This window comes from Monopterus albus, unplaced genomic scaffold, assembly GCF_001952655.1.
Source record: "Monopterus albus unplaced genomic scaffold, M_albus_1.0 scaffold46.1, whole genome shotgun sequence".
NCBI classification, from domain to species: Eukaryota; Metazoa; Chordata; class Actinopteri; order Synbranchiformes; family Synbranchidae; genus Monopterus; species Monopterus albus.
Genome location: NW_018127926.1, coordinates 1,993,457 through 2,019,080, shown reverse-complemented (window position 1 = coordinate 2,019,080; position 25,624 = coordinate 1,993,457). Strand labels below are relative to the sequence as shown.

Genomic DNA, 25,624 nt, shown 5'->3' with positions numbered 1-25,624 from the left:
TTATTAAGCCTGTTGCTTTGGCGAAGTGCTTTGGAAGGTGTTTACAGTGCTCTTTTCATCCTGCAGCTGATGGATGAGCCGCTGTCTGACTATATGAACTACGTTTGCAAAAAAAATCTATGGTCATGATGTTGATGAAAAATTAACACAAATTTAGAATATTGATAAAATTATCAAACATTGTATGTTATATTTAAATTTTAACAACAGCTTGTAAAATATGAGAGTTTGACGACCATAAAATGCGTTAATGCATGACAATGTATCTTTCCTTTTAGTGTGCACCACAGCCAGGTCAAGCTAATAAATAAAGCTGGTACAGAAACAGGTTTGTGACTGTAGGGTTAATACAGAAGTAGACCTTAAGGTTTTTTTCAGACTTTCCCATTTACAGAACTACACTTTATACAACCTCAAATCAGAAAAAGTTGGGACAGTATGTAAAATTTAAATTAAAACTGAAAATAGTAATTTGTAAATCATGTGTCCTGTATTGCACTGAAAACAATGCAGCAGCACATTATTTGATCCGATACCTCATCACTTTTATTCTTTGTTCAAAATAAACACTCTCCTCAATTCTGACGTCTGCAACACATTCCAAAAAAAGTTGGGACAGTAAAGCATTTACCACGGTGTGATGCTACCGTTCCTTTTCACAACACTTAAAAGACATTTAGAGACTGAGGACACCAAGTGATTAAATGTGTCAGGTGTAATTTTGTCCCATTCTTCCTGCAAACAAATCTTAAGGTGGGCAACAGCCCTGGGTCTTCGTTGACGCAGTTTGTGTTTCACTAGTGGGGACATGTTGGAACTGCAGACAAGCCAGTCCAGCACTCACACCCTTTTCCTCCACAGCCAGGCCTTGGTAATGTACAGTATGAGGTTTTGCATTGTCTTGTTGAAATGGGCGTCCCTGGGAAAGACGTTGTTTTGAAGACAGCAGATGTTGCTCCATCATCTCTCTGTGTTGTTCAGCATTAATGGTGCCATCACAGAAGTATAAGTGACCTTTGCCAAGGGCACTGGCATGACCTCAGACCATGACAGACCCTGGCTTTTGGACTTGCTGCTGGTAATAGTGTGGATGGTCCTTTTTGTCTTTGGTCTGGAGCACACGGCGCCCATTCCTTCCAAAAAAGACCTGAAATACTGACTCATCTGACCACAGTACACATTTCTACTGTGTGAAACATTTCAATAATCTTCTCACTCATATGTCGGCAAACTGGAAATCTTCAAAGAACAAAGAAGAAACTGATGAGGTATCACATCAAATAATGTGCCGCTGTATTGTTTTCAATGTAATACAGGACACAGATGATTTACAAATCACTACTTTTAGTGTAATATTTGATTTTACATACCGTCCCAACCTTTTGGGTATGGGGTTGTAATACATTGTGTTAGAGACTGTACCCCCTAAAAACAACCCTATGTGTCAACGTGCTATTATGGTAGTCTACATGTGAATACATACTTTATGTATGTATACAAGTTAATCTGTACAAACTGGATGTTTCCAGCCAGTGTGTGGCATATTGTGGCTAATTCATGGTCAGACTAAATGACAGATGCAACATTTATAAAGTACGTGATTTATCCTTTTTCTAATCATTATTCTTAGTAATAAGACTATAAATAATAGGAATAGAAAAACAGATGTAAATTAATCAGAGGACTGACTGTGACATTTAAAACAAAACTTAAGATGCCTTGTTTTCTTTTTGATACTGTTTAGCCTACATGAAAAATGGTGATTCATGTGCAGACTGTGTGGAAAGAATGTTTCTTGTTCTTATTTTTTGCTTTAAGGCAACTGACATAATCAGGAGACATAGTTTTGGTGATCTTTGCATGAAGTTTACTGCAGTGTCACGCTTCAAGGGTGATGGCAAGAACTGCATGAATTACATGCAGTAATAATCAGTAACAGCCTAATTTTACACATGATCCATTATGACAAAGATATAGAAAAATGGAAAAAGCCTATATGGCAAAATAACATGTTGTGAATATTTTAGAATGAGACCCTCCAAAATTTTGCAAATCATGTTTTCAGAGAAGCTTGTGTATTATTAAGGGAAGCCGAGCTCCCCCGTAGTTCGCACCATGCTTCCAGTTCACTTGTGTAATGACTACCTACTGTATAATGAAGGTCACATCACAACAGTTGCATCAGTGCTTTAACACTGTACTAGACTGGTTAGGGAACCAAAGCTGCTGTTTATTGATGATATATTTTCTCTTCCTCACTGCGGACTAAACGGAGCCCAGCTCCTGTGCCTATGTCTAAAGTGGCTCTTTGTCTCTTTGGACTACAGACAGGCTTGTAGTTCACTGAGGTGGAACATGGATTTTCTCGACAAGCGGACACAAATCACGAGCTGTCAGTGAACGTCTTTCATCCAGCATCTGAACACTTAATTAATTTAGTAATGGACGTTACTCCTGAATGCCCAGTAGATCCATATGCTACTGTTTGTACCCCTTGCTACTGATGCTGTAAAATTCTGTTTTGTAGGAGCTCCTACACATCCAGTGAGATAAACAGCACAAAATCTTTTCACTGACACTGCTTGAACTGTTTTGGTCCTGATGTGGGCTAGTGTTAGACAAATATTAAATAAGTAATTTAAATTCTGCAGGACCTTCACATCCCTCAGGTCTTTTCTATCACTGTTTTTCTTCAAAGCAACCGTCACAAACCACTATCCTCAGCGTACACAAGCTGGAAGCTAACACATGCTGTCTACGGATGTCACTTGAAATTCATGCCACTTTTGAGGAATTGTTTTATAAGACAGTCTAGAGCCGTATTTATATAAAAGTGGAAGCAGTTTTATATATAGACTAAGTAGTTTTATTTGTTTAGTGATCAAAAAAGGGAAGACGTGGAGGAAATCTGCAGCAGTTGTAATGGCTTCCTGCAGATTTTAGTTGTTTCCTTTTAACTGAGATTCTTTGGGCTAAACCCTTGATCTTCTATGAACCTGAGCTGGTGGTTTCTGCAGTTTCTCCTCTCACTGCTGGTCCAATGACTCATTAGTCTCTGTCCTACACTTGAACAGAGACATATTAGAGCACTTGTTATGAGCTAAAAGAACAGAAAGAAGAAGAGGTGGTTTGGCCTTATGTTCTTTCTGCTTGAATTGTCTGTGGCCTAGTTCTGATTTAGTAAATTTTTAATGGCCACTGAGTGTGGCAGAGACTTTGCAAGCTGCCAAGTCTTAAAGTATTATTAAATTATTTCCCCATCCCCTTACTGATCATCTTAATCTGTCACTCTGCTTTGTTTGTAATTACTGAGCTTGACACTTCATATTGTGTTGTGTTTAGGAATCCAGAAGTCATAAAGAAAGGATTTGTTGGCTGTGCAAACTATGAGTTCATCTGGATTCCTCAAATAAAATACCTGACTGATATCTCCTTCTTGGCAACTTGATATGTGAGGTGTTTCTATTCGATGGTCTCTGATGGGACATCACAAGCAGACAAATTCATCATTCCTCATAATTAGGCTCTTAATTTGAACACCTTGCTCCTTTCAGTTCATTTGCATAGCTACTCTCCTGCTGCTTGGCCCACAAATGCAGGCTGGAGTGCTATCTGGGTCCCCCCGGTTACGTAGCAAGTGCTTGCATGTGTGTCACGTGTACCCGACCTCACAGCTGGTGGTGCGGACCTCATATTGAATCGCAGAAATAGGGTTGCCACCAAACTGCCATCTGACAAACCAAAGACAGGGAGTGCTGTTTTAAAATCCAGGACACCATGAGGCAACACACCAGAGCTATACTGGACTCAGTCATTGCATGGAACAGTTCAGCAAGATTTATTAGTAGTAGCAGTGATAGTTTTGATATCCAGACAATAGATATATGTTGCTGACCTTACTTGTTCTAGAGCTTTTGAGCTCATCACACTTGCCATTATCAGCAGATAGAGATCGCTCAATCTTATTGTTCAAACCTGACCAAAAATCTGGCTGCTCAGAGGGAACTCCTTCATCTATTTACAGCCCTGCTGGTTAATACCATACAATCCCAAAGTGAGGAAGCCAATTCCCAGAGATTGGTGACTCCTACACTAATGAAAGCACCATAAGAAAATCTAATCTTGCCACTTTCAAGGCTCATTAAGTTGTGTAACATAAAATAATTTGGAGAGCAGTTGTAATGTCTGTCATCTGTGGAAATGTCTGTGAATCTAAGTTTTTTTTTTTTTTACTATAGCACCAGCTGCATTAAGATGAAAGCTAATAATTTTTTATTCTAGAGGTTGTTTGTAGTTTTGTGATTTCAGGCTTTTCTGGGAAACAAACATTACTTCTTGGCTTGGTCTCAACTGCATTATGTGAACTCAGACTTTTATTGCTGAATTGGAAAGATCCCCCAAATAATAGCAGATTAAAAAAAAAAAAAAGATTGTGAGTCGAGTAGTAAAAGATTTAAAACCACCTTCTTTGTGTTGAAAAAATCAAGCTGTGGAAAATGCAATCAAGTATTTTAGAATGAAAAAAAATGTTAGCCAGTTGTTTAATGAGCGAACTCAAACTAAATAAATAATGTCATCATTAAATGTTTTGGCATTTTCTTGATGCCAGAGGATTTTAGTGTGCAGTACAGTCTGTGCCAGGTGCACATCTGGACTGGCAGCTTAGATACATTTCAGCCTTAATTCATGCTCTGTAGATCACAAATGGCTTTCTTTACAGTATGTTCTAATTACTGTGGTCAAACTACTGTCGCTGTTTTCAGAGGAAAAGGGTCCCAGGAAAAATCAGTAATTATGTTTCATGGTAATTAGCAACCTCTGCACTGTACTGCAACATTAAGAAGTCACCCACTTCCTCCTCACTTTCAACCAGATGAGTACTAGCTGCCCATTAAAGGAAAGCAAATCTAAAGGACCTGCAGTGGGGAGTTATTGACCCAGCACTGATTTGGCAGCATTTCAGTATGCCTTGTAGCCTTTATGACAGTATGCTTTATGTAACTGCCAATGGAGCTCATACAGATGAGTGGTCTGTAGTATGCAACCTTGCACACACACATAAAACATACACTCATAGTAAAGACCACACACAGACACACTCACTTTTGCTGCACTCCCACTGCCTGCACAGTGACGATGAGCAGGCTGATTTCTGAAGAGCTGAAGAGGCAGGAGGAGAGTGGGGTTAGAGGACCAAAAGGGAGAGCGTTTTACTGTTCAGGCTTTCAGCAGATCAGCATCCTCCATACGCTGTGAACAGCAGAATCACACCACCGTGAGTGACATGAACACCTCACTGTCATGGAAACAAGGCTTCATCGCCTCTATATCACTGTGTTAAATCTGCGCAAGGTGTTGATACAGTATGGTGCTGTGCACCAGTGCAACCAATCTACATGGAGATGTGAAGTGTGTTTTTACCAAAAGACGCTGGTCATTTTTGATATTAACAGTATTTCAAATATTCAGAGACTAAAATCAACAATAATTTGCCTCTAGTCACTGTTATTTGCTGTTAGTCTGTCACTCCTGGATTACGGTAGTTTATTTGTCTGTGCCATAGACCTCCATTGTTGTTCAGAAATGGTTAAAAACATGTCAGTGAAACACACAGCCGCAGTGGTCGACATGCTTCCTCATGACAAATCACCAGACCCTAATATTTTTATGGCTCCCTGCCAGTGACAGCCATGGCCAGAGGCATTATGATTTTGGGTTGGACATCCAACAGTACGATTATCAGCAACATTCTGAGGGATTTTCTTCAAATTTGGCACAACTATCCACTACGACTCAAGGATAGACTGATTGGATCTTGGTGGTCAAAGGTCAGTGGCCTCACTTCTGTCCCATACCTGTGAATTTGACTGGGTGGTAGAGGCATACAACTGTGAAGTGGTAATTCCAGTTTAAAAATGTTGCCCCAAATGCTCTGAACAGCCATAACTTTTTACAGCATCTGAAGTAAGCAAGAGCCAAGGGCCCATGTTCAAGAGCTCTAGATTTTCTTAACAAATATTAAGGTCCTACAATGAGGAAATATGTCACTCAGTGCAATGGTGTGTTTCCTTTATGTATTTTTGTTTGTTTTTTATTTTAGCAACAATGGAGGTCTATAACACTGACAAATTAGATAATCCAAGACTGACAGACATGAATCGTGAGTAGAGGCAAATCATTGTCGGTTTTAGTCTCTGTATCATGAGTGTTGAAAATACTCTTAAAATAGAAAATGGCCGGCCTTCTTTAAAGCAGTGTGTCGCATGTCACTGAATGACATCTGACTGTACGCTGCACTTTACCTTCTCTTAGAGTTTGATTTACCAGCAGCCAGCTGGCTTAGCATAGACTGAAAAAACCAAGGACCACAATCTGCCTACTGGAATCTCATAAGATCACTAATTATTGCACTATATATTTATGCACTATATACCACTTGTTGCTTTTACACTTCTGACTGTGGCAGATTAAAGATGGAGATGTAACTTGGTCTGGATTTTTTTTTTTTTTTTTTAGTTTTTTAGTTTTTGATTGCAGCCAAACTAGCCTTTCCCCCTGCTTCCAGTCTTTATGCCAAGCTAAGCTAATTGTAGCGCCATATTTACTGGAATAGATAAACACAAGTACAGTTCTTAAAATGTATGCACACAATTCTAAGTAAAAAAAAAACTGAAGTCTTCATGTTGGTTGTCAGTTGGAGGATTATGCCACTTTAATACCCATGTGGATCTGTTTTATTAAGGCCTAACCACATGCAGATTACTTTTGAGAGAGCCAGTTAGATTTTGGTCATATTAATCTTGACATCAATTGAAACAAAAAATGGTCAGAAAAATCTGAAGTCTAATGAATTTCATTTCCACTTCTATTTACTAAAAATAAGCTAAATATGGGGCAGTTTTCTGAGATGGGAAATTGAAAAAGCAAGCCCGATGCAAAGAGGCAGCAGATTGCCTCCATCATCCTATGCTGAAGGGCAGATAACCAAGTTTAGCTCAGAGTGAGGAAAATAAAGGCTCGCTCTCAGCAGAGGAAAGGAGGCGGATGTTTTAAAGGATTCTGTCTGAACGCCTGCCCACCGTCTTCCCTCCCTGTCCCTTGATGAATGCCCAATCAGAGATAAAACATATTTGCATTTGTCTGATATGCAGTGTGTTTTCAGTATGTGCAAACTGGATCTGCTGTTATTCTGCTTGACTCACCCTGTGTTTGTGAGTGTGTGCATGCCTGTATTCTTGTATGTGAGTGGGTGAGTGAGTGTGTGTGTGTGTGTCTGTCAGCCTTCCTCATGGGGTTCAGATGCTGGTCCCCTCCATGCAAGTCATTTAATGTTACACTGACTACCTGGCTTTTAGTAAGGTTAGGGTGAGGGTTAGACAAGCAGTGGTTATGGTTAAGGTTAGGGTAAGTCTCAAGGAAATGAACGTAGTTCAATGTAAAGTCCCCATGAGGAATAAAAAAAGTGTGTGTGATTGTGTATTACAGCATCCTAATTGAAAGCCTAGAGGCACAAGTTCTGATGGAGTTGCTATGGAGTTTGCAGGCAGCATGCTACAGTAGCTCTGTTGTTTGGGTCTGTGTATTACCCATAAAAGCACACAAAACACATCACATCAATGTTTGTTGATCTCGTGCCCCTCTGAGCCTGTTAATGATTAATGAGAGCCACAATATGCATCTCTGTGCTCTCTGTCTCCCCTGTCAGCATCATGCAATTACTGTTTTTTTCCTGCTTGATTGGTTTCTCATCTAATTGTTTTTCCTTCTCACGGCATGTGAAATTAACTGTGTACACGCATGTATTCTCCACAGGTACGTTTTGGTAGATTGGTGGTTACTGGATTATTAACTGTGCTTACGTGGACTATCATTACTGAATGAAACAGTAGTAGGAACAGACTAGTCAATTAACAGGAAAAGAATAATAAAATAATCAATTATTTGTTCATGCAAAACTAGGAAGATTTGTTGTGTTTTTTTGTCTTTGTGAAAGAAAACTGACTACCTTCAGCATATTTTTATGGATTTTTTTTACTATTTTCCTACATTATATAAACTAAAATTAACTGATAATATAATCAACAGATTAAAAAGAATTATTAGTTGCCATCATTTCCACCTCTGCGCTCATCAAGTAACAATATACTGTGAGCAAGAAGTTAAATAAGTGAGTTTTTTTTTTAGGCTAAAGTCATACAACAGAAGTACAACCTACTATTTTAACAAAATACAAGTGAGAAAGGTGACTCAGGTGTCAGTGTATCATTTGTTATAGGCAGAGAGAATCTCAAATGTATTATAGGAATCAAAATATGAAGAACATGGGTCTGACCTAGCTGGTTTTTCATGTCTTTGAACCTAATTAAAGGCCTATGGGAATGTTACAGATGTCAAACTATAGATCCTTGGCACTTGGTCTGTATGTGTGTAATATAATATTAGTGTTGTTGCAACAGTGCTGCAGTGTTATACCTCCAAAACCAAACTGTACAGCTACATGAGCTTGAGGGCAGTTTTGTTCGTAGAGAGCGCTGATGCAGTCGTTTCCTTTCTCTCACTCTGTTGGCACTATAGTAGTTTTTTGGGAGCTACATTAATGTGTTTTAAAGGAGCGACGAATGTAGCTCCGGCACAGACACTAGCTCATTTCATGGCCATTTACAAGATGCTGATAGAGAAAGTCACCTCTTTTCTTTGAACTGGGATTAGTAACAGCAGTGCTCTCATCCAGCTCTGATATTTGTTTGAAGCTACAGGAAGAGAACTCAGCTGTGAGACTGTCATGTGAAAAACCAGAAAGCAATTTTATAAATAAGTTACTTCAGGTTTTTTCTGTCAGACAAATGAATAGAAAGAACAGGTATCATTCTGATATGCATGACAGGTAAACTGCAGTTGCATGCATGTACCTTACACACTCCAAGTAATGAGTTTTTGTTAAACAAAATTCAGAACTACATCAAATACTAGCCTCTATTTAGAAGTATATTCTCAAAAAAGCATGGATGTGCTGTGCACTGAGCTTGTGAGGATGCTTCAAACCCTCGTCCACCCTGTCCCTCGTCCCAGCATCAAAGTGATGCACACGCGCTTTGAAATTCATTGAAAGCACTGAATTAATAATGCAGGAAGAGAATCCCAGAAAAGAGGACACATAACACAACTTCTCAGCTATTAAAGCATGGAAACCCTTCTGACATGAGCAAATAGGAAACATCTGAAATAGCTGTGAAAAGGTTGTGGTTACAGGAGCTGGAGCTAAATCCCCTCAGGAGGCAGAAACATGCTACTGAAATGAAACCATTTCCCTCCCCTTTTTACCATGCCTGCTCCCAGTGCTTTCCTTTTGACTTTGTTCAAACTGGGGGAAAAAAAAAACAATGTAAAGTGCTTTATTGAAATACAATAAAAAAAAAAACAACAATAAACAGTTATGTATACTCTATACTAAAGCTCTGATGATGACAAAAAAAATCTTAGAGAATGTGAAGGTACGTCATGCCGTGTTGAATGTTGGGATGGGGTGCCATTTTTTTGGAGGTGCACACTATACAGTATGTACTCCAAATATGAATCTGGAACCAAATGATGATTAGGTTGGCTAAAGTCAAAAAACAGCCTGACACTGTGCAACAGTAAAACAATCCAACTATCAGAACCTGTCCATTTCTAGCTATCTTAAAAATATATCTACACAAATATTCCAGTGGTACAGCTTGATTAGCTTTCTGGCTTAACACAACTTTAACGTCACTAATATCCATGTTATATCTTATTTGTACAAAGACAGAAGTTATAAATAAATCAACTGGCCCCTCCACCTCATCCAATTTTTAGCCCTCCTTAAAACTACAAATGTTCAGTTTTTGTACAAATTAATCAAACAAGATGAGCTTAATCATTTCTTATGTCTGGTCAGAACCAGGCAGGGCTAGGAAACCTAACTGAAGTCAAGCCCCAACCACCTACTGTGTCTTTTTTCTGTTCAGATTAGAGGAGGCAGTGAGAGTGCTAATTCTGGTCATTTATCTTCTCAATGCCAATTTTTGTAAAAGTAGATCTTAACTGCAAAGGGAGGTATTGATCCTGCTCTCGTCTCCTCTCTTCTTTCCTCCTCTTCACTACAGAGAGAGAGAGAAAAACATAATCACCACAGCTCCCACCCAAGCTCTACATATGAAAATAGAAGCTGACAAACTATTCAATTTATTGATAAGGAGTGCAACACTATAATTCTTGTAACAATTTCATATGAGAGACTTTGTTTCCCTGGGCCGATCTGCCCAAGCCAGGTTCAACCCTCCAGTGTGTTGTGGTTTCAGATGGAAACCACAACACAAAAGTGATTGCTGTTAAATTTCCACTGGGGTGCTTTTGTTTTTTAAATTATGTACACACTGATGTGTTTGTGAGGACATTTGTGGTAGCTGGAGTTTGGAGTTTTTGCACTCCCTCTCGCCATTGAATCCCAGCTGCTGTTTGATTTTTGCTATGAAGATAAATGAGCCACCAAGGTAGTCCCAAACACAGGACACAAGTTAAAACAGGATTAGCTAATGCTCTGAATTAATTAGCATGGGCTGATGGTGGAGCAGCAAAGAAGAGGATCACCTGATGCTATCAGGTTCTTAGCTGCATTAGCACTCAATACTGTGGCAAAGGGTCTGCAAAAAATCTCTGTTCTATCAGATCATTTGTGTCTGTATTTGAGTTCTAAAGATAATATGTGTGTTATGTAAAAAAACGGAGTAGTTCCATATATTTTTCTGAAGTTAGTTTCTGTATCATGTATCGTTATTGTGGCATAAACATGTGGCACATAACTCCCTGTAGAATGACAAATGTAGATTTTTTTACATTACTGTATGGTTTTTGCATGCATTAAACAAAAAAGATAAAAAAGGCCAATGTTATAATCTTTGGACAGTGCTAACTGTTTCACTCTGTTGCCAGTCTCAGTGCTAAGCTAAGCTAACCAACTGGTGCCTGTAGCATATTTTTCAAGTGTGATTGCCAAGATGTCTTTAAAGAAAACAAAATTTCAATAACAAATTACAGCCAAAAATGAGTACCTATAAGTTTTTATAGTGTAAAATTATTGCCCATCAGAATTATACATTTTTTACTAAATATGACAGCACGGAAATGCTTTTTAAAACAAACTCATTTGTCCAGTGCCACCTGTAATACTGTGATTAAGAAGCTTATGATGCAACTTCTTACAGCTCTTCCTCATTTCTTATTTCTGCTCCTTTTCTTTGCCATTCCCCCTTATCATTCACTGTGCTATCCCTGTTCACTGTTGCTCAGTTGTATACTAAAAGCAGTACTACAATCCGGTTCTCATCTCCTCGTGATGGAGTGACACCCCTATACAGCACTCCTCTCTAATGCAATATCTGCTTTACCATTTCCACACCTTTAATACCATTGGCACCCACATGAATCCTATAGAATCTGTGTACAACATGCTAAATAGTTTAAAGTAAACTTAAATGCATTATATCATAAATTTAACATTCATATTTGCAGAGTTGGAGGGTGGATATCTCATTATGAGATGAAACTTTTCAAGCTCTGCTATGTTTATGTGCACACTGACAAACTATGTCAGAATAAAATGGGAATACACACTAACACTGCTGCTCTGTGTGCCATTTCTCTGGAGATCAGTGCCTGTTTGCAGTCTATAAGAGGAAACACAGTGTGTTTGGAACAAAGGTAATAAAGTGTGAGAAATAAATGGCTGTAAGACAATGAAAGTAGACATTTAGATAAATGTTGCCGGATTAGTATGTAAGAGTAGCTGTGCTGTTATGCAATGTCACATCTGGAAGTGAACAAGAGTGTGTACAACACCTGGTGAGACTTTGTAGAGGAGGCGTTTGCTTCTTCTGGACAGTAGGTAATTTTCTTGTTTACATCGACCAGTCCGCTCATTTTTCACACCTCTGTGTCTTGTAATGTGGAGTGAATTTAAAGAACAGTGTGAACATGATAATTACTATATGACCCAGAAGAACCAGTGCTGTATAATTATTATGAATTCTCACATTTGAAAAGTTTGAGAAATATTTAGTGCAAGTTTTTTTTTTTTTCTAAAATGGCTATAAGCTCCATGTGGATGAAAAATGCATAAAGTGTGAAAATAATATGAATGTATAGCATATATTTTTAGTAGAATACATTGATACCACTACACTGGTTCATTAATGTTTTTATATATAAAAAATGTCCATCCATCCATAATCTCTGAGGGTTGGAGGGGGGCTAAAGTCAGTCCCAGCTGGGTAAGAGGCGAGGTACTTCCCGGATTGGTTGCCAGTCTGTCACAGAGCTCCATCAAAGATGTTTAAAATGATTATAGACCTCCATTAATAGTCTCCATTAATGTAAAATGTATCTATAGCCCTTCTCAGACATGTGCTCCTTTAGACATTACCTGGGTCAGCTGTATGTGAGAACGCAAATGTCCAAGTCAAGCAACCCAGACTCTTAAGCAGACTTTACCCTACCAGCTCCCTAGTAAAAAGTACATATCAGATCTGAGTGATCCCGTGTGAGAATACAGGTGAGTATAGTCCATAGTATTCTAATTGATATTCTGTCATTAAACAAACATTCGATGGTGAAGAAAAAGTCATTTACAATTAAGACACCAATGAAAATATCTAACTGGAGATACAACAAGATTCAAGAACTTCTGTCATTAAGAGCTGTTGCTAGAATTTTCAGAGAAATTTAGAGACTCAGTTGTTTATAACCAAATTACAAATTGGCTACTTGATAGCATCTTGTCCCACCTCCTGTGCGCTCCTCCCAGGCCCCCCCTTAATAAACCAAACTGAGTTGTTCCAGCAGGTGAGAACTCGTCTGATACGGACCGTCTCCTGTTGCGTGCAACATGTGTGAAAGGGGCAACTCTGGACAACGTCTGGGCCTGATTTCCCAGACATTGGCTTATATCTCTGCATTAGGATGTTTTTAAATGATGAAAATAACATTGTTCACTGATCTTTGCATGCATTGTTTAAAGAGCATTACAGTATTCAACACAAAAAAGTACCTTTTTTTTTTTTAGGGGACTTTTGATGATGCATTTGACAGCTTACATAAATATATGCTAATGGACTTTATCCACTTTCTTCCCTGGGCCAATGAGCACAATGAAGCATACAGTACAATACACCTAGGTCATTAGCTTTCCTTCAAGTTTGTATTTTTTTGACCTTTGTAGTGTCATAACACCATGTTATAGTAAACAGCAACGTCTTGAGGATTGTCTCACTCTTGGTCATACTGTGTGCTGTCTTAAGGCCTTTCTGCAGTCACAGGGCCCTGCAGTGGGATTAGATGGTCACAGTGAGGGTACCCCAAAAGGCTAAACACTCCAGAGTGGAGACTTCAGAGAGCGTACCAGTAGATTAGGTAGCAGTTCAGCCCCAGTATATGTCAGAACAATCATGAAGACAAGGCTTAATTAGCGAAGGGCACAGAGCAGTGGCATGTATTCAACTCAGTTGGATATGATGACAGGATTGTGGGAAGTAGCCTATTCTTGTGCTGAAGTCTGGCAGATGTCATTTTGAAGACAATGTACAGTCTAACTGTATTGCGCTTTGTTGTTTATGTGTTGCAGAGACAAGGTTCTGGAGCAGCTGCTGGCAACAACAAGACATCTGGAGGACAAGGTAAAAAACATGACTGGAAAAATTGTTGACATTCCCCAAATAAAACAGGAGATATACATTTTAAACAGTGTAAAAATCCAACAGCCAGATAATTTATAAGTTAATGAAGACACAGAATGAGAGCAATGGGAGTGAAGAGAGGGAGACTATGTGGACCAGATTTTACAGTACATAATGGCTCATGATCCAAGATGAGCTTTAAAAGGTACATGTCACAACACTAACAGTAATAGGATCTGAAAGACAGCTGCCAGAAGAGTCCAAACACAGAGACGCACACAGAAACATCTGACCTCAAGGCTTTCTGTCAGATCCAGTCATGGTCTGACATGAGTTCAGCATGTCATGTCACCATTTACATGACATGGAGAATAGTTCATAACACGAATTTGAACTAATTAGTCATTTCTTTGCCATTTTTCTTCATTGCTGTCCTACAATATGCAATACCTGGAGTCGCAACTGTACTGTATTAGCAATACATGAACTCAAGAACTGCACCATTTATTCTGAAGTTGTACATTATTAGAAATTGGTAAAGACTCACTTGTAAAAATTAAAAACAATATATTGCAAGGCTTCTTGTGTTCTGCTCATTTGCAGCCCGACCTTGCTGAAAAATAGCTTGGTGTGCTTCACAGATTGTATACTGCACCGCATCAGTTTTCATATTGTAGGAAAGACACCTGGCGGGATCCCCCATAATACCAGAGGGGAGAGACTTTTGGCGGGGCCTCCCAGAATGCCCCTCTGGGCAGGCTGTATATAGTTCAGACTTGGCGGGACTTGTTAGTGTGTTCTGTTGCTGCTGTGTGTTCCTCGACTTCATTCTAATAAAACAGTGGCTTGCAAGAGGGCAGAAAAAGGCAAACTGTTCTCTGGCTCCTTCTTCAACCCAGATGACGTTCCAATATAAATCACTTGACAAAGCTGAGGAATGCTCTCAGCATCAACATCCTGACTCAGCTGGGTAAAATAATGCAGGTGCCCGAGAAAAAAAAACTGAGATGACCATCAGCTTCTGTAAATTCAACTCTCTAAGTGTTGTCTACCTGAACAGCAACAGAGTGCCCATATCAGTTCAGTCCTGGGGGAAATAAGGGTTTGCTCCATGCAATGAGAGCATTACAAATCATTTTTATTGGTGAGCCTTCTATCATATCACTATGCAGCAAATAATGGCTTCAATGAATAAACATATCGTCTCTGCTCTCAGCTCCTCTAAATCATGGCAGTGAGTTAGTGTGTCACTAACTCGACAGCAGATCATTGTTTAAGGCTGAAGCAAGAAGAATAAATTATTCTTATTTTATTAAATATTCTACTTTATTCAGAGTATAAATATAATTGATTCATAGGAAGGATGCAGAGTAGTGCCAGCATTAAACCGAGTCGTCTAACATGTAGACTTTTTCATAAATGTGTTTGTCTGTGGCTGAAATGTGAAAAAATACTGACATACAAGTATCTTATTTTGACATGATTCTAGCATGCAATGATACAGTACCTAACAAACGGTATATCCAGTACTTCCCTTAACCATCAGCAAGCATAGCCTCCGGGGTTGATGCAGTATTTTCTATTGTATTTTCTCTGTCAGTTTCTATTTAGAGGAGGGAGGGGCCACTCCTCTGTCAAACACACAGCTGACTGTGTGTTTACACAGTGTGCTTGTAATGCTAATGTTTAAGGTCTGAATATGTGGACATTTAACCAAATCACCAGCGACTGTTCTGTGTGTATGCAAATCCTCCCCCTGCATAGTCCTGGTACTACTTCCTGAGGTTTGCTCTCATTTAGCTCCCAGAACACACCTCCGAAGCAGGTGCACCGTAGTAGAAACAAACAGAACCTGTGACGAGTGTTACTCGGCTTGACACCTTTCGGTAGGTTTCTATAATAGAAAAAACAAATGTGATGGCCATGTTCGAACATCTATAGCTGATTGTTGCCCTAACCTTTGCAGTGTATTAAGCACCGTTGGCCCTAAATGACCCTAGACATTTTAATAGAGTTTAACAGGCTCACAACGGTGTTGCAAAGGACGGAAAGTTTCTTTGTTCATCACTTGATGCTCTTTAAATTATGAGCACAGACTGAACAACTCAAGTGTTTTTCATATACAAGCATTCAGCCAGTGTTTGCTTTGATTTTGTCATGTTCAGTTTAATAACTGGAACTGTGCAGGTTTCACATAGTTAAGAATAAGGTGAACGTTACCTTTATGAAATGATTATTTGGTTTACATCCATCTCAATGAGTAACACATCACTATACTTTCAATATGTAATCACAGTTTAAGATTCAGACACAGTATGCCTTCAATAGCCAATATGCAAATCATGCAAATAAAACGCAGTACTGACACACTTTTTTGGGGGCAAGGGGAATCACCCTGTTAAACAGAGTCACTGTTCAGCACCATTATTCACCAACAGCAATTAAAAGGATCCAGTTTACCTCGAGCAGTTGGCTGAGATGAAAGACTGCAGGAGAATGAATGTTCACTGCCTGTAGGATGCAGGTCGACATTTGTATTCACAAAATAAATAAATAAATAGAGTGAAGGCAGAGCACACAGACAACACTATAAACACACACAACTACGAATCATTCCTTTGTTGTCTGACCTTGACAATTAATTTGAAGCCTGAAAAAGCTGCTTTCCCAGAGTGACAGAAGTGCGTCTCTCAGTAGAGAGTGTCTCACTCAGTGTATGGAGACACTTGGGTGGAGAGAGTGAGCTCTTAAAGTGAGGAGGAGAAATGCTGCAACTGACTCTCGCCCACTCTGCATACAGCAGAGCGCAGTCATTAGAGACAACCTCTCACTGGCTCAAGGACAGACACAGAGCAATGGATTTGTATTTACTGGAACTGTGAACTGCACATGTAAATGCAGCTGTGGTGCACCTCTGCAATGCAGCAAAGGTGGTTTACCTGATAAGCACAGTAACGGGGAGTGATAGGAGTGTTTATTGTAAAGATAATGGCACAACTTTGAATGTTTATCAAGTGGATCAAATCAAATCTTTTCTGGTTTTCTCCTTCATGCCTCTATTAAAATACAAACTGCAGAGGAGACACATGGTCACTGCCAGTGCTTATGTTTATCCTTGTTCCAGCTGTTAAAATTTCTAAAAAAAAAAATGCGAAAAGTACTGTATAATTTCCCTAGGTAGTATTTATATACCAATACCACAGTGTGAAAATACTCTAATACAAGTAAGGCTGTAATCATCATCTTGTGCTGAAAGCCTTCTTTCACAGTGTTCTGTTGTTTCATGTATTATTGGATTATCATTAACTTTCATGTTATAGCTGGTGGAAGTGGAGCAGTGTTTACTGCTTTACTGTAATTTCACAACTAGTAATAATATTTACTTAAATTCCAGATAGATCAAAGCGTTCATTTATACCAAGCTTATATAAGAGACACGTCTGTGTTGCATAGTTGATCTGTTAAAGGTGCTCTCATTTCCTGATCTACTCCAATTGTAATTCTTATGCTTGCTCTTAATGTAAAGTATCCTCCACATTAGCTGTTATTTTAATGAATTCACAGCTTTACTCCTATAACAGAAATACTGTCAGTGAAATTATGCAACACTTCTGCACAGGAAGAAATATGTTTCATATTAAAATTTATTTTGTAAAACTGTCAGAGGTATTGGGCTTCATTGACAGTAACTTATCAGTGCTATAAGAGTTCAGGTGATTCCACACCTCATGTTTTCTGTCTACACTTTATATTTCCATGCTAAACATCATTTTTTTATATAAATTGTATCTATAAAGTAATGTAGTTGTTATAGCTAAAAATAAAACTACTGGAGGTGAGAAGTACAATATTTCCCTCTGAAGTGAAGTGGATTATAAGTAGCTCAAATATTCAAGCATGAATACCCATTAACTGCATTTAATTACATTGTGTGACATGCTGGGAATCCAGATGTTGTGTATTTAGGCCATATGCTCAGCATATGTTCACTGACCTTATGGGTCCAAATACAACACAAAATGTCACTGTCACCACAACAGCTGGGGCACCAAGGGCTTTACAGCTTTACACCAAATTCTACAAGCCAACAACACTAACAGGAGCATTAACAAGTGGCACGAGGCAATCCTTTGTTAGGATGTTATCATTTATGAAATAATCATCTGCCTATTTGTTTGGGACACGACAGGTGAAAACTGCTCTAATTCTTTATGTAAAGAAGGACAGAGTGGAAACTGCTACACCATCAGTACCTCCACCCAACCCCCACCCAAACAGGCATAGACATGATTTCAAAACCGGCTCACCTTAGAGATCAAAGTCTTTTATAATTAGCTCACGACAAGCTCTCAAAGTGGAGATGACCCATTTTCTATTTTTTAATTAGTGTTACTGTACTCAGTTATAGCCATAATGAATTGATGTTATTTTGTCAGGTACTGTTAGTAAATGCACACCACAATGCTGTTTCAGAAACATTTTAGAAAAAGCTGAAACCACATATTTCCTCTGTAGGTCTCTGAACCTCCCACATGTCCTGGCTTCAGTTTTTTTTAATAAATGGTGTGACTATGCCCAGGTAGGTTACACAGACCGTTCCTCTCCAAAGCAAACTAAAAGTTTACACACAGTTAAAAACCAAGCACACAGTACTAATCAATAAAGAGCTAGTCCTTCATGTATATTTGTGTATTGATTGCTGTGATCTCTCTCATGCTTTGCTGCTCTGTTGTTTTAAGGCCTTAGGGGTTACTGATATTTTCCTGACTTTCAACTACAGTATAGACACACAAACACTGGCAGACACAGTATTAAAACTTAGAGGTCACTCCATCCATAATACATAAGGCAGATTGTCTGCTTTTACACCATACACACACTTGAACACTCCTATCTCTCGAAACATGCAAGTTGCCTTTGAGTCCAGATTCTTCAGCTTTGAATGGTGGATATTTTATTCTTACATGCCATGGCCACTGGAGTAATAGCGCTGCCTCTCTCCTGACACATTTATATCTGTAATATGGTGTAAGGTGCTTTTTGAGAAGTAACATTACAGGGTGACTAGGACTAAAGAACAGATTTATCTTGTCACTTGCTTGCAAATGCCTGGTGTAATAGCACCAGGTACTGACATGAAAAACACTGTACTCTAAGTGGTTCACACTTTTTGTTCAGTTTTGTGAACTCAGCACATGCTGAGATTCTTTATCCTTTCTATACACTACAGATGAAATGTACATGCATCTACAGTATTAAAACTTAGAGGTCACTCCATCCATAATATATAAGGCAGATTGTCAAACACTGCAGGCACTGCCCATGCTGTGTAACACAGTTCACATCTTTCATGCCAGAATCCACTCATCCTACTTGTTTAATATCATTTCCATTTACTTTCAGTAGTTAAACCTGCTAATGGTTCTGAATTATATCAGTGGCATTCGTATTGTCTTATAAACTGCTAAAAAAACAAGAAAGGAACACTTCATCATCACAGTGTGACACCAAGTCATTTAAACTTCTGGGATATCAATCTGTCCATTTAGGAAGCACAAGTGGCAGATAACTTTAGACAACACAAGAGACTTTGAGTCAAGGCAGACAAGACCAGGCAGGGGGAATCAAAGGCAAAGTCCTGGTCCAGAGAAGGGTTAAAAACAAATCAGGAAAAAAACAATTCAACTGGGGAAAAGGAAAAGACAAAGTCCAAAACAAGCTGGGTCCAGAAATAGATAAAAAAATCCATAAACAAGATACATGGGCACAGGAAGGGCCGGAACAGTAATGGAAACAGATCAGACCATACGGGGGAGCTGGTGAGGGAAGAGGAAACAGGTGTGGTGGGTGTGGAATTCGGGACTGGACAATCAGAGGATGAGACAGGTGTGCAGGTCAGAGTCAGAAGGAAGGTCTGGAGACATCTAGAGCCTCTATGATGAATTACATCTACAGAAGAGTGGAAAAAACAAAGCTAGGACCAAAATGTTGACAAGAAATCACCAAAACCCCCAAAGCAATTCAGTTAATATAATATAAAGATGAAAAAATGCAGCATTTTGCTTACAAAACATTTACTCATGTTAGTCTTCTATTAATCTTGTGTTTGTTTATATGGTAAAGCATTATTTACATTTATTTTTTATATTTGAGAATAAATTAAGTCATTCTTCAATGTGTTTCATTGTCACCACTGGCATTCAGATATAATTATGTTGCAAATAGTCCAAATAATTTCTTGGTGTGTTAATTTATAATTACCTAGATGCGGCATACTTTTGCGTCTTTGTAGATTGGAAATATGAACACTAACAAAATAATAAAATCAACATAAGTCTCCACACCAACTTAAGACCAAATAGATGTTGAATAACTGTGTAACACACTTTTTAAATACTGAGTCTCAAGTCTACTTTCTACAGACTTTGTTGTCTCAAAAGTCCTCGTTTAATGTGCATCGTCCTCCGCTGCCCCATATCCCTCACATTGCTCAGCTGGTTTTAAGCAGTGAAATCAATAAGACTTCAGAGAAACTTTTAAAAGACATTGTGAAAGACACCCAACCAAGAATGGTCTTATTATGTTACTTATAAATCCCTTTCCATCTACGTAAGCTAAATGTGCAACATTCAGGAAAGTCATGTCTGAAGAAAGTAAGACAGCACCTTAGATAAATACATTTTTTTCCTTTTCACTGGAAGCAAAAATGACATTGACAGCAGATATTACACTCCCATTAGGCCAAGACAGGGACACAGAAAGTGCTGCCAGAGGTAATAGGTTTGATGATCCATTGCGTGTGTTTGTGAAGAAAAAGATGAATCCTCAATCCGAGGAGAATGATCCGTCATTGTCACATTCGCCCACTGCCTCCCGTCTTATTAAAATGATGAAAATCTGCCCTCAGGACTTGTAGGATCTTGTAGATGAATGTGTCCAATTCCTCTGAAATACTAAATTGGCCTTGATTAATTTGTATAGTTACAAAAACACGTACTGGACAGAGACCTAAACTGGAATAGCTGATAACTGAACTGTCAAGTAAATGCTGCATTAAAGTGATCAGCCTTAAATGTTGCTAGAACTGTTAGTGTTGTTAATGCGACTGTTGCTGGATGAAAACTAAATGTTGCCAAAGTAATAAGCTACATGTTTTCATGGTCAGCTGAATTTAATTTAGTTAGTTAATAAGTTAGTTTGTGCTACAATGGATTGAAAGAAAACGTAGAAAAGATTTAATGTAAAGCTGTAAAAAAACACTTCTTCATTCAGTACATGCTGATAAAAACTCATTCACCATTGCATTGTTCTCTGTTAGCTCAGGCAAAACACAGACATTGCACTTTTAGTTGACTGGTATCAGCTCTTTCATTCATGCTTCACAGTCACTGGCTCACTCACAGCTGTGTAGCTGTAAGCTGACTACTAACATCCAATCACATTCATGTAGGTGTAATACGCTGACACTTCTCACTATTACAGTATAGTGACATTGCAGCTCCTGCAAAATTACCCCATATTTGGCCCCAGATGTCGATTTTCTGATGCATATTTTAAATAAGTATTGATCAGAGCGATCACAAATGCCATGTTTGGGAGTGATTCTGCAGCTTGTGATGCTAGAACTGTAACTTGTCGCTTTCTAAATAGGTGCAGCAATGTTTCTATTGGCTATTCGTCCACTGTATGTGCTTCAACAGAAGTGAATGGAAAACAGAGCAAATATACATCAATCATAAGTGCTCCTCAATGTCACAAGTCTTTGGTTAATTCATACTGACCCTTGAACTATTTACTATAAATGGACCATCCCTTGACACTAGTATATCTCTGGCTGTAATAAAGAAAACTTGACTTTGATTATTACTTTGCTGAGCTGCACCTGTTCTCTCTCATCACATTTACAGGAGTCCCTGCAACTCTTGACATCTTAATAATATTGTCACCAGCTTGTAATGCAAACATTATTAATGTCTGGTGTTGACACAGCATGGTGCACAGCTCAATGGCTAATGCTACCTGGATGAAAATAGCAGCCATTAGAGTGTTGGAAAATTCAATATCAATTAATGCAGGATTCAAAGCTCAACTTGACACAGCAGTTAGCATTTCCTCCTTGAAGAGCAAAAGAGAGGTACTCAAGCTCAACCCAAGGGAGTTCAAGGATTAGCTGCACAATCAATATGTGAGTTACATTTTCTGCTTTGGTACTCTTCACATCCCCCTCTCTTTCTCACTGTCTCTGATGCTTGGTTCTCTACAGTAGGCTCTGCTGATCAAACCCAAGTAGATCAGTCCTTTGTAGAGGGAGGAGGAGAAATGGAATAGCCCCATACTGAGCTTTTTAGAGAACTCATTAGCTACTGTGAAAAATAAAAAGGTAAAAGCAGCTAACTGACCTTTATTCCTTGTGACATGAGCAGGTCAAGGCAGATGTTAGAGCCATAATACAAACTGCTTGGGTAAATGCTAGGTCTCTTGAAGTCCTGAATGTTCCTGGGTTACAGTGAAGAAACTAAACCAGATGGCACGTTTGAGTCTAGAATTACACAGTGAATGTCGAGTCACGTAGCAAATAACTGATGAATCTGTGAATCAGGCCGCTCCTTGTACATTTCTGTGAGCCACACCCATCTTTTCCTTTTCTTTCTAGATGTATCCAAGACGAACGTCCCAGAGGACTTTGACATTGACATGGACAACCCAGAGACCGAAAAGGCAGCTGTTGCCATCCAGTCTCAGTTCAGGAAGTTCCAGAAGAAGAAGCGTGATGAGAAGTCCTAGTGAGTGCCATGTTGCTCTGCTGCTGTGTACAGAGATGGCAAGTGGAAGCGATGGCACAGTGATGATGGTGTGATATTTGCATGTATACAAATTCATACCAGTTGGAACTCTAGGGGTTGTGATGGGGTTGGGGGGAGAGAATGCAATAGCTTGTTCAACATATGACATGTCTGTGAATTTGAATTACACTATTATTATAAATACCATTATTTACCCGACTGCTGTATCAATAAATAAGTAACAAAGATTTGGTTTCTGTCCTGCCATATATGTCCCATATATCAAGTCCCATGAGGTCTACCTGGTGTTTGTGTTAGAATATGTTTTTGTACTTAACCCAACCTCATAGTTGCATCATCATTTCTGTACTGTTTAGGACTACGTTTCCCAAAATTACCTGTATTTTCTGTGTGTAGATGGTACAAAAGCTGGTGATAGAATGAAGATTGTTTTTAGGAAACTAAGCCTGCAGCTTTCTATCTTTAACATTTCACCCATCCAGAGCCATTTTCTTATCTGCATGGTCCTATCAAGCTGTGTATCAATGTACATTGAATAAAGAAAGACTGTGAGGAACTTGTGTATGGTGAATGTAAATGCAAAACACCTGGAATGAAATGTCTCACCAACTACTGGATGCATAAGCGTCCACTCATCTTTGAAGACTCAGTTTTCAAAGATGAATGGTAATTTTGCCCCAGTCCAACACGAAGCCTGTGTATTTGATTTGCACAGAGACTGAGAATACAGAGGTGAGGACAGTAAAAACAGTTAAAATCTTCCTATCACTCAACAAAAAAGTTGTTTAGGAGATCTATGACACAGAAAGAGAGAGCCACTGAGGCCTCAGTCAAACAGTGACATTTTTTCACTAGGCTTAAATGTGTTTTGTCTCAGACTGCCTTAAACTTGAGTGTATGTTGCTTGTAAGTTATAAGCAAGTTAATAAAAGTAATTTGCTTATCACCAATTGTTCTGGACCTTGAATAGAAATCAGATTCAGATCTTTGAATATGAAGTTTGAGAATCTCTGCTGTAGACCATATTTGAGGACAGGGTTCAACCATGCGCTTTAATTATTTTATGGTGAACGTTTCCACATGCAGCAGAAGTTACAAGTGCAACTTCACCCTCTGTCAAGGTGCAAAAATGCAGGAAAACAAACTGTAAAGAAAAATGTCTGGCAACACTTGCCGTATTCCAAGCAACTTTAATGCAAAGACAAAAGACCAATGTGTTTCTGCATAAAGCCTTTGTGTGGTTCAGTGGGTAGAGCAGTCGTCTCCCAACTGAATAACAAGTCAAGTAAAGTCAAGTTTTTTTCTTTTTTCTATACTTACACTATTTGTGGAACTCCTTGTTGTATATTTTCAATAGACCATGAGGAAGGCTTTCTGCTGAAATGCGCTGGTCGTTCATCTCTGCATTAAAGTTGCTTGGAACACTGCAAGTGTTACTGAACATTTCCACATGCACTGAGAATGGGACTGTGTGTGCCTTCTGTTCTGCCAGTAGATAAGAAAACCACTCTTGCACACTACAGAATAAATTTTTAACATGTGGAGGTGGTGGGCTGGGTGTGTTATTTACCAGTCACAGTCAGCCAAAGCAACATGTGAAGTATATGTAGGCCAACCCTGACCCTATTCCTCTACTGTTAACAGGCAAAGATGAATTCAGCATGTATTAATGTTTTCTTTGCATATATTTGGACAGCTACGAAGATCAATTTCACACTGTGTGGGTAATGATAATGGTTAATCAGACATGTTCTAATAAAAACTGACATTTTTGTTACTGGTTCCCACACGGCTGCAGACAAACTTGCACATCTGAATGTATTCCCATGGAAAAAAAAAAAAAAATCTTGTCATACCGGTTGTTTTCATGCATATAAATTAGGAGTATACATGGTAAAATAGAGATTACCTTCTCATGCTTTCTTATAGTGTCCTGACATTTGTTGGTTAATCTCAGGGTTATTTCCTGTAGCACTGTGGACTCACAGTCCCTGTTAAATTGAATGACTCCATGAGGTAATCCATTAAATTTACATTTGTCATTAGTAGCTAGTCACGGTAACAGTAACATGAATTAGATTTAATCAATATGTGTGTGTGTGCATGGTGTGAGAAAATTCACTGTCAGAAATAACAGCCTACTGGTGTGAAAAAGAAGCTTCCGTTAGAATTCATCAAAAGACTTTCACTTGTCATAAACAAATTGTTAAAATTCTCAAAAGCAACAGCACATAGCATCACCACATCTCCTCCCTCTGTTGGCTCCTTGCAGTCTTTTACCTTTAAAGTTGATTTGATATTTGCACACTTGATGATGGGTCAGGAAACTGAATTTTGATCAATCAAGCTTCTTTTCATGGCCAAGAATAAAGCAAAAAAAAACACAAACACATATATATATATATATATACATACATACATATATACACATATATATATATATATACACACACACACACACACACACACACACACACACACACACATATACATATATACATACATACATATACACATATATATATACATATACACACACACACACACACACACACACACACACACACACACACACACACACACACACACATATATATATATATGACATATTTATTTGAAGCACTGCATTTGAGGACATTTTTCATGCATTATGGATTGCCCTGGAGGTCAGGATACATTTCAGAATGTAATCTCCAAATAATGCCCCTTTTTTCCACCAACGCTGGTCAAAAAAAGGTCACAACAATTAAACCATAAATAGCTGGAAATGAGAAGACTCCAAGCAAAGCTGCATCAAGACCACATTAGAATACATTATGTTTATATGGCAACAGTTAATTATATGGGTGTAATACTGTAGTTTGATAAGTTCAAACTCATTACAAAGGGTCAGATTGTAGGCATAGAGCTGCTGCTACTTATGATAATATTCCAGTGATAAGTCTCAGGTTTTGGATTGTTGACACTTTTGTGTATTTGATGTCTGGTTTACTTCTGCTGCATCTTCCGGGCTGCTGCCATAAATGTTTCCTGTAGTGAAGTAATGTTATCTTTCTCAAGACACTGACTTTAGCAGATGAGGAGACTCTGGAGACAAAAAGTGACACAGTGAGTGCACTGTGGGAGACC

At 38.7% G+C, this 25,624-nt stretch overlaps 1 protein-coding gene across 1 annotated transcript in view; it reads left to right on the top strand.

Moving 5' to 3' along the window:
- pcp4b (Purkinje cell protein 4b) overlaps nt 1-23,765 on the top strand; it is a 30,764-nt gene extending 6,999 nt beyond the window's left edge. The window contains exons 2-3 of the mRNA XM_020600267.1: nt 13,640-13,691; nt 22,345-23,765. Coding sequence (XP_020455923.1) covers nt 13,640-13,691; nt 22,345-22,475 — 183 coding nt within the window. The 3' untranslated portion in view covers nt 22,476-23,765. The remainder of the gene's footprint in view (nt 1-13,639; nt 13,692-22,344) is intronic.
- Nucleotides 23,766-25,624: the final 1,859 nt, after the last annotated feature.